The sequence below is a fragment of the Phocoena sinus genome, chromosome 16 (assembly GCF_008692025.1).
Source record: "Phocoena sinus isolate mPhoSin1 chromosome 16, mPhoSin1.pri, whole genome shotgun sequence".
In the NCBI taxonomy this organism is placed as follows: Eukaryota; Metazoa; Chordata; class Mammalia; order Artiodactyla; family Phocoenidae; genus Phocoena; species Phocoena sinus.
In genome coordinates this window covers 66,440,229-66,450,950 of record NC_045778.1, presented here as the reverse complement: position 1 = coordinate 66,450,950, position 10,722 = coordinate 66,440,229, and the positions used below count along the sequence as shown (strand labels likewise).

The 10,722-nt window shown below is 49.5% G+C and overlaps 1 protein-coding gene across 1 annotated transcript; it reads left to right on the top strand.

The window, feature by feature from the left end:
* Positions 1-8,633: 8,633 nt before the first annotated feature.
* On the top strand, positions 8,634-10,466 carry LOC116741329 (40S ribosomal protein S21-like). The gene is given in 2 exon segments (XM_032607598.1): positions 8,634-8,788; positions 10,157-10,466. Coding segments are annotated over 2 exon segments (465 nt in total).
* Positions 10,467-10,722: the final 256 nt, after the last annotated feature.

Below are 10,722 nucleotides of genomic sequence, written 5' to 3'. Positions count from 1 at the left end.
GACCCAAAGAGACAGACTTAAAGACTTATGCGCCATTTTAACCAAGTGTGATAAGTTAGTAGAGAAGTGACAAGACAAAGGAAAACAGGTTTCAGCTTCTAATGGCAGTAAGTTATGGGACGGTAAGTAAATGGGAAATAATGGAAGACAAAGATGATTTAGTGAGGTTTGTTCCTCAGACTGAAGTCAGAACCTTCTCAGATGATAAGATTCCTTCTTCCCTTCCTGGTACAGGAGAGGGAGGGGCACATCCTCACAAAGGGATAAGGCAGATGGGGAAGGGCAGAGTTTTTCTTTTCACTGCTTCTCAATTGCCTTTGGCTCAAAATGACCCTTATGCCAAAGTGGTGTGTTTGGGGTGGCAAATTCTGATCCTCCTCAGCTATATACAGAGAGTTTCTAACAGCTGGAGATGGTCCTGGTGCATGGGCCTCCCCCAGACTAGAGGGAACTCTTCCCCCTCAGAGGAGAGGGTCCAAAATGTCGGGGTGATGACCAACACACTTCATGGTTATCGTGAACCTCAGTTCTGAGCTCCTCACATGCTTCGGCTCACGGAATCCACCCTCCAGCCCTGTGAGATGGGCACTATTACCAATCCCATTTTATAGGTGAGAAATCCAGGCATGGATGCTGGGGTGACTGGTGGATGCAAACCCAGCTCTTCACCACTTCTCCATAGAGAATGGTGTCTCAGTTTCCTGGGGCTGCCATAACAGACACCGCAGACCGGGTGGTTAAACAACAGACATTTATTGTCTCACGGGTTTTGGAGGCTAGAGCTCTGAGTTCAAGGTGTGGGCAGAGTTGTTTCTCCTGAGGTCTCCCTCCTTGGCGTGTAGACAGACATCTTCTCTTCCTCCTGTGTCCTCTTTCAATTAGAACCTGAGCCAGACGGTGATCAAAGCAGCAAAAACAGATTTTATTCAGGAGCTATTGCAATGGGGGAAAAGAAGCCCCTGTATAGAACCGGACTCCATCCTGAATTCCCCAAGGGCAAGGGGTTTACAATTGATGAGCAGAATGAAGGGGTCACGACGGACACTTGCTAAGAGTAGACATCAGGGGTCAGCGGGGATTCTGACTAAACTGACCTACCAGAATCCTTGCGATCAGGCATTACCTAGGGGAGGTGGGGGATGAGGAACCGATCAGATATCTGGGCTGACCAGATATCGAGGGAGGGTCCTCTGCAGAGGAGGAAAGAGCATCTTTTCCTCTGCCCCTTCTCCGGCTGGGGCCCCATGCACAAGACTGGCCAAGGACAGATCAACAAGAGAAAGACACATACAAGTTCATTAGGATGATGTTGGTTCACAGAAGAGTTCATGGTGTCACACATACGCATGGGGACAACCAGTGATGATCACCCCAAGGGTGAATAGAACTTGGGCTGGTCACCCATCTTGGGCTGTTCAAAGAAAGAGGTTTGGGCTTCTTTTCGCGGGAGTAAGTTACAGAAAGGCAGCCAGGAAACCATGGTGAACAAGGGTGTTTAGTGAGGTTTGTTCAGTGGGCGTCTCCTCCGTAAATGTGAATTTCCTTTGTAGGAGGAAAGCTTGTGCCCTGATCTAGAGCTTTTCTTACATCTGCTGCTTCTCAATAGCCTTTAGACCAAAGGTACCCACATGGCAAAGAAGCCCATTCTGGGGTGGTGTGTTCTGGTGCCGTCATTCCTCCACGGCCTCAGCTGTGCAGGCCCAGCAAGGATGGGACCTGGGTGAGAGATGCTTGAGGAGAGTCTTGGTCACCTCGTGTGGTCCTGGGTGTGCACCTTGTGTCTCTGTGTCCTGATATCCTCTTCTGATAAGGATACCAGTCCTATGGGATGTTATTTCAGAGTGAAGGGGGATTGTGTACCCCCCATTGAAAGAGACATCCACATCTTGACCCCAGGGCCTCAGGACGTGACCTCATTTGGAAGTAGGACCTGGTTTTGTAAGCAGGTAATACAAGGGCATTATGGTGGCCCTAATCCTGTGTGACTGTGTCCTTATAAGATGAGGGGAGACACACGGAGGAGAAGCCACATGAAGACGGAGACAGAGGTGGGAGGGATGCAACCACAAGTCCAGGGACTCTTGGAGCCCCCAGAAGCTGGAAGAGGCAGGAAGGACCCTCCCCTGGAACCTCAGTCCTTTCCAAGTAGACAGTCGCCATGAGTGGGCCTGAAAAAAAGGTGGCGCCATGACCCCTGACCCTTCTGTGTTCTCCGCATGGTGCCCTGGGGACAGCTCTTGCAGGACGCTGACCAGCGAGGTGTTTGCACATGAGACCATAGGGCGCTGGCCCCCTAAACATGCAGGCCCACCTTACCCTTCCTCCTGGGATCTGGTCACATGGAGTGTCTGTGCACCAGGTAGGGCTGGGCTTTCGGCCTCTGCACAGGACCTCTGGGTGTTGGTTAAAAGTGCAGGTTATGCCCCAAGAATAATGGAAGGTAAACTTCTCATCAGCCCTATGCAGTGTGGGCAGGGAGTCATAACTAATTATAGAGTTCAAAGCAGAGGGAGTGAATATTACTCAGCCATGAAAAGGAGTGAAGCACTGACACTATAACATGGATGAACCTCAAAAACATGATGCCCAGCGAGAGAAGCCGGACACAAAAGGACAATTAGTGTGTTGCTCCATTTATATGAAACATACAGAACAATCAAATCCATAGAGACAAAGTGGATTAGTTATGTCGGGGCTGTGGGAAATGCGGGGTGACCTCTAAGGGGTGGGCGTTTGGAGGAGACAGTGGAAATGTTCTAAAATGGATTGTGTCGATGGTTGCACAACCCTGTGAATATGTAAAACACCGCTGAGCTTTATACTTAAAATGGATGAATTGCGTGGTATGGGAATTAAATCTCAACGAAGTTATCAAAGGTGAAAACCTGGAGGCCTCCAGTTTTGTGGGGTCAGACAGAACCTGTGTGTCTGAAAGCCCCGTTACGTCCAACCAGGCAGTCTGGGGGCACCTCATGAAATTCTCCCCATGGCATCAGACACGTGGGCCCTGGCATGGTTAGACCTCAGCCAGTGAGGCTGGATTCTGTGGCCCCGCCGTCCTCTCTTAGAAACGGTGGCGTCAGTTCCGTAGCAGGAGGTGGGTCAGCTTGAAGCCCACTTCTTTCATCTGCACATTTCTTCTTTCTCTCCCAGCAACGGTGACAGCCGAACTGTGCCAGAGCAACGAAAGCAAGGGTGTCATGCACAGAATGACCGAGAGGTTTGACCGGGAGGGGTGGGCTCCTCGGAGGCCGTGACCCAGGACTGAGGTCCCAGAGCCTCCTTCTGAGCGTCATGGCCCCAATGCCCCACTCACAGGAGTTGCCATCAGGCTTGATGGTTGAAGAAGCCACGGCATCGGGATTTCACTGGTAGAAATCATCCTCCTTTGCTTCCCTGGGAGAAGCAGGCCTCCATTTACTTTGTTGGGGAGGCCCCCGTTCTTTATAAACAAAACTGATAAACTTTAATATTAAGAATTATGTTATATACATGTAAGGAATTCCCTGGTGGTCCAGTGGTTAGGACTTGCGCTTTCACTGCTGAGGGCACAGGTTCAATCCCTGGTCGGGGAACTAAGATTCCATAAGCCATGCGGTGTAGCCAAAGGAAAAAAAGAAAAAGAATTTTGTTATATATACAAGTAAAGCATAATCATAAAGATCAAGGGATAGAACATGACGAGTGGGCACCCAGGAGTACCCTTCCCTTGTCAAGCCTCCTCCCCACGCTGAGGCAGCTGTTCTCCCAATCCTGTGACAGTAATCTTGTCCTCAGAGTTTACCCCCAGGCACACATCCGTAAATAAGGCAGCCCAGCTTTGCCTAGTTTCCAGCTCCGTACACAGGTTTACTGTGCATGTTGCTTTGTGGCTCGTGGTGGCTCAACATTGTATCCATGAGATTCTTTCATCTTGTGGATATAGTTTTTTAAAATAATTGTTATAGTTTTTAATAACTTTAAATTAAAACATAATTGCTGAGGAATATTCCTTCGTATGAGCGTGCACGGTTCATTTCTGTATCCAGTTGTGATGGCCTTCAGGTTGGTTTGGGCTCTGGCTCCTGTGGCTGTGTAGTCCATGTCTGTGTGTCCTGGTGCGGTGCTCGGGGGTGTGTATTTCACTGGGCGCAGCACTGGGGGTCCCTGTGTGCACGGATTTCACTGTCTGAGGCCGGATTGTTTCAGAAGTGGGGGCGTCCTCGCCGTGTATTAGGCTTTGCATTGCTCCACGTCCTGCTGGCAGTTGATAGTGTCTGTCACGTTTGCCGGTCTGGTGCGTGTATGCGTAGTTTTTTCTTATGGTTTTAATTCCCTGGGTTATTAGTAAAGTTGTGCATCTTGCTGCATTCATGGACTATTTCCTGTTGTTTTTTTTAAAAGTTTTTAAAATTGTGGTCAGGGGGCTTCCCTGGTGGCGCAGTGGTTGGGGGTCCGCCTGCCGATGCGGGGGACGCAGGTTCGTGCCCTGGTCCGGGAAGATCCCACATGCCGCGGAGCGGCTGGGCCCGTGAGCCATGGCCGCTGAGCCTGCGCGTCCGGAGCCGGTGCTCCACAACGGGAGAGGCCACAACGGTGAGAGGCCCGCTTACCACAAAAAAAAAAAAAAAATTGTGGTCAAATACACATAACATAAAATTTACCATCTTAACCATTTAAGTGCATATTTCAAGGTCATGAAGTAATTCATACTGTGTGTAACCATGACCACCATCCACCTCCAAACTTTTTCATCTTGCAAAACTGACACTGTTCCCATTAAACACACTAACTCCCCATTCCCCTCCCTCACCCTTTGGAACCCACCATCCTACTTTCTGTCTCTGTGGATCCGACTGCTCTAGGGGCCCTGTATGAGTGGAATCAAACATTTGTTCTTTTGTGTCCGGCTTACATCACTGAGCATAATGCCCTCAAGGTTCATCCCTACTGCAGCCTGTGTCAGAACTGCCGTCCTTTTTAGGCTGAAGAATATTCCATTGTATGGATGGACCATGGTTTGCTTCTCCATTCATCCATCAGTAGACACAAGTAATATGTACATTAATTTCTCACATCATAAATATTTGTGGAATAACTTCAGAAAGTCCTATGAATCAGAAGTTATTTACCATTAACTTTTTCTTAAACTTTTTATTTTGAAAAACATCAAAGCTAAGAAAAAGGGAAAAATACATATGAGCTTCACTCGTTTTCGGGAATTAATGCTTTATAGTATTTAGTTTATTCCCTGTGTGTGTGCTATGCCTGTGCATGTGTGTATACATGTGCTGTGCGTGTGCAGGGGCATCTGTGCGTTTGCACACTCGTTAGTGTGTGCATATGTGTGCTATGTATGTGTGCGCACGTGTGTTCATGTGCTCGTGTATGCATATATTTGTACTGTGCACACGCATACGTTAGTGTGTGTGCCTGTGCACGCATGTGTGTACACCTGTGTGTGTTTGCCAGAACCACTTGCAAGTTGATTACGGCTGAATTGGGCCCCAAATACATCAGCATGCATCTGCTCAGACGATCCTGTGTAGCCATGTAAAGGTCATGGATATTGGGCATTTAAATGAATAGAGCAGAATGTCCTAACACAGAATCTGTCTTCTGCTTGCTGTAACTCTCAGTAATGTCCTTCACACCTTCATTAAGTCCCATTCAGGGTCCACCTGAGGCCCCCATTACATTCAGTCATCTGCCCCAGGTCCCCTTTAAGCTACAAGTCACAGTTAGAGAACCCGGCCAGGGCCAGGGTGCACCCCTCCTGTTGCCCTGACCTCCAGGACCTGAAGTTAGCTCCTGTGTTCCCATTGCTCAGTGTGGCCCCAACTTGGATGGGGCTAGCGCCTCTTTCCTCGGAGGGTCCTGACGCCCAGACAGGAGGGTTTATCCATTCGTTCTCCACTTGGATGGCCTCTGTGCCCCAACCTCTTCCCCCTGTTCTTCCTTCAGAGACAGCGAGGTACACACTCTGGGCATCATCCCTGGTGCACGAAGCCACCTGACCAGGAGCCGTCAGCCCTCCCTGCTGCAGGGAAGCAGGACCTGAGTGTGGTGCTCTCGGCTGCCTGAATGTGCTCCACCTGAAATCAGGTGGCAGGGTGGACCGTCCTGCCTGGGCTTCCAGTGCGGCCTCCTCCTGATAGGAGCCCGGGGCACTGGAATCAGGCCGCTGCTGGTCTGTCCTTGCAGGAGACTGGGCCGCACTACAAGAAGTTCCTGGCTTACTCCAGGATCCTGGCCATCACGTGGCCAGAGAAATTGGTATCGTTTTTGTTTCACACGTTGAAATGTTTGATGACAGAAAGATTTTGTTCAGTTTCCTGATGTGGGTGAAGTGTGGAATCTGACGTTTTCCAAGATACGTACATCCTGGTTCCCGCAAGAGGGTGAGCCCCTGTCCAGAAATGAGAGACCCCATGTGTGTGACCTGTGCCTGCTGGGAGAGCAGCCCTAAGCTAGTTTAAAGCTGGCCAAGTTCTGTCTACACAGTAGATTTAGATCTTCCTGTGTTCTGTCTATACTGAATATGCTTAGATCTGACCATGTGCTGTCTGTAGTGAGAACATTTAGACCTGACTGTGTTCTGTGTGCACTAGGACATGGAGACCTGGCTAGAGACCAGGCCTGGCTTCAGTCCTGGGAGCTTCAGGGCAGACGTGGAGATCTGGGTAGACACCAGGCCTGGCCTCAGTGCTGGGAGCTTCAGGGCAGACGTGGAGACCTGGGTAGAGACAAGGCCTGGCCTCAGTCCTAGGAGCCCCAGGGGGCATGTGGAGCTCTAGGTAGACACCAGGCCTGGCCTCAGTCCTGGGAGCTTCAGGGCGGACGTGGAGACTTGGGTAGAGACAAGGCCTGGCCTCAGTTCTGGGAGCCTCGGGGGATGTGGAGCTCTAGGTAGACACCAGGCCTGGCCTCAGTTCTGGGAAGTTTCGTGCCTGTGTCTGAATATCAGTGCTTAGATGTCTGGGGTCTGGAGCTGAGGCAGGCTTGTCTGGGTAACAGCCTCTGCTCTGAGTGTGGTTCATGGCCCTCCCCGGGGTCAGTGCTGTGGTAGGGGCCTTGGTCCTTACCCCTGTGAGGTTCACCTTACCTGGGGCTCATGGAGACTCCTCAGGTGGGCTCTGTGGTAATTATTCCGGTTCACCAGCACACACAGGGTGAGGAGAGAGGCAGGGTTACCTGGTGAGTTGATTGCTGGGCACGTGGATCGTGGCTTAAGGCCGATGGGCAGCATATGAGATGTGCCCCTGTGATCACCTTCCAGCCAACCATCTCTGCTCAGCAGAGTCTGGACCTGCCCCTCCTCTTTCAGTGCTGCTGTCTCGTGAGTTTTCTCAACACCTCAGAGAGAGAGAGGCAAGGGCCGAGCCTGTCTGAACCAAGGTAGTGTGTTCAACTTTAGCATGAAAGTTTTAAAAACAATGAAAATCGCATGGAACCCAAATGAAAAGAGGAGGGGACTGACTTCTCTGGGACTGGCGTCGGGGGAGGAGATGGACCCTACTCTTCTTTCTACAGTCCCAGGAGGGCCCGGGGACCCAGCTCCTTCCCACGTTGGGGGCTCAGCCAGCACAGCCATGGTGTCCTGACCAAGGGGACGTGTGACCCCAAGGTGTGGGGTCCGAGGAGGTGGGGTCACTCTGGTGAGTGTGGACGTGTGACCCCAGGTGCAGGGTCTGGGGAGGTGAGGTCACCCTGGAGATTGTGGTTGTGTATCCCCAGGTGCAGGGTCGGGATTGTGTGGGTCTCACCCCATCTGTATGGGTCAGTCTCGAGTGCAGGGGGAGACCCCATATCTGCTCTTTGCCTGCAGTGTGTCTCGTCCCTTCTGAGATTTCTAACAACTTCATTGAGAGTGTTGCCCTGATTAACCTATGGACCCTTTTCTTAATCTTGTCACATTCATATGGAGAAGGGTTCCTTCGAGTGGCTTGCTGCTCCATGTTCTGCTGCGTGGCAACCCTCAGTGGCATCATATTATCACAGCGTATCATATATCATATCCAAACCATGGGAATCACCGCTGTCTGGGTTCCCCTGGACACAGCTCAGATAGCACAGACTAGGTCCCTAAGAATGGTCCCCCCACATGCCATGTGAGGGTACAGTGATGGCCCCAGAGGTGCAGGACGGTGCTTGGGCCTCACACATTTGTATAAAGGGGAGTTGAATTGGAATCTCAATTAACAAGACATCACTTTAAAAATTTATTTTAAGTGAAACAAAACACACATCACACACCCCTTACCATCGTCACCATTTTAAGTGCACATTTCCAAGGCATCAGGTACATTCACCTTGTGGAGCCATCACCACCATCCCTAGAACTTTTCATCTTGTAAAACCAAATTTCCACAACGATGAAAGTCTCACTGCCCACCCGCTCCTGCAGCCCCAGCCCCGCCGTCCACTTCGGTCCATGAGTTGTCGACTCTAGGGCCCCCATTTGAGTGGCATCCTGCAGTGTTTGCTGATGGGTCAGTTTGGAAGAGCTGACTTTCAGTCTGAAGGTCTGCCTGTTTGCATCTGAAGAATCTGCATTTAGGGACAGGGTGTCCGGGGCACAGATGAGCTGTGACCTGACCAGTCGCCTGTGGGGCCCTCTGGCCCCGTCCCTTGAGCTGTGCCTCATCTGTGTCATGGCTGTCCCCGCTGGCACCCCTGGGATGCTGGTGTCTGAGATTCCTCTGGTGCCCTGCTCCCCTGCCCTCTTCCTGCCTGTTGGGGAGGGGGCTGCTTGCTGGGGGGGGTCTCTGCTTCTGCGGCAGGAAGGACCCTACAGGGCAGACCCACAGTGTGGGGCATGATCCCAAGAGCATGAGGCCCTCATAGGACACAGCGTCAGGGCCATGACTAGTGCTCGGACCACCTCATCACCGACACAGAATGTTCCCAAGATCCCGCTCAGGAGGGTGTGGTGGGTGGCCTGGGACCCCAGAGGCCCCATTCCTATCCTGGAGCTTGGAGAGGGCATCCACCATGGGCTCTGAACTCACCCCACATCTCAGCCGTCTCCCTCTGTCCTGTCTTTGAACACAGGAAAACTTCTACTGACTATTGTCCACAGCATAGGCCTGGTCCTGTCGAGATCAGAGTCCTTTAATTTAGGCACCCTGGGATAGCAGCTGTTTTTAGGCCTAAAGAAGCTATAGCTCATGAGTGTAAAACATTTTCAGTTGAAACTAATATTCGATGACTAGCTCTATACTAGTCGGTTGTTGACTTCTATTAGTCATAATTCTCCAGGTTTCAGATCTGATGTGGGAATTGTAGAGGAGTCAAAATTAAAATCTTCATAACCTGTGTATTCATAGCTTCAGAATCATTTGATGGCCCATAGTTTTTACGGTTAGGGAAGGGTTACTGATTTCATGTATCATGAAAAGGATTCGTAGTGATGATAGGGCAATTATATGATGGCTGATAAATGGTTCAAATGGTCTTGTGCATCTGGTGAACCTGTATGGGTCAGTTTAGTTGTCAATATTAGTTAAGTTCTATTTTAAAAATGGATATTAATGTGTGATCATGAAAATGTAAAAGTTCTTCCATGACAGGTAACGTTGCATCTTGAGAGCCTAGTTGAAATGGATGTGCCATAGTGATATACAAGATTTTTGCCTATGATTTAACTTTGATGAAGTTACATAACTTATTTTTATCTCATTTATTGAGAAAGACATAATTGTCATGGTGTGGGCTTGAAACTGGTTGAAAAGAATTCGATTCCTTCCTTCCTTATTTTAAACTTACATAAGTAGGATCTTCAAACATAGGATATGCTGGACAGCATCCATGTAACCATTCTAGGTTAGTAGTTGTTACTCTACTGAGACTTCTCATTTGAATGCAAGAGCTTCTCAAATTATAAAGATTATTAGCAGTACTGCTATTAATGAGATGCATGAGCCTATAGATGAAAGATTTCATGTTGTGTGTGCGTCAGTGTAGTTGGAGTAATGTAGTGACATCCTGAAAGGCCAAGAAAGTGCTGCGGGAAGATCATATTTACTACTACAAATATAACGATGAAGGGAATTTTTGCTCATGTTGAGTTAAGTGTATAACCTGAGAATAGTGGAAATCAGTGCATGAAGCCTCCTATAATAGTGAACACTGCTGCTTTTTTTTTTTGCGCTCACACTCATTGTGGTGCCACCAGACGCTCCCTCAGCACACAGAACAATGCCAGCGAGTTCGTGGACCTGTACATGCTGCGGAGATGCTCCGCAGGCAACCGCATCATCGGCGCCAGGGACCATGCGTCCATCCAGATGAACGTGGCCGAGGTTGACAAGGTGACAGGCAGGTTCAATGGCCAGTTTAAAACCTACGCTATCTGCAGGGCCATTCGCAGGATGGGTGAGTGAGATGACTCCATTCTCTGACTGGCCAAGGCAGACGGCATCGTCTCAAAAGAACTTCTGCCTAGAGAGGAACCTGGATGTGGAATGTTTGTCATAAATAAATAGTGACACCCCCCCAAAAAATAGTGAACACTGCTCCCATTGACATTACATAATGGAAGTGTGCTACTTCATAGTATATACCATGGAGGACAATGTCCAGGGATGAATTAGCTAAGACCATTCCTGTTACACAACCTACTGTAAAAAGAAAAAGCCTAAAGCTCATAATAGACTGGGAGATCATGTAATATTACCTCCATGAAGAGTTGCTAATCAGCTACTTTTACTCCTGTCGGGATAGAAATAATTACTTTAGCTG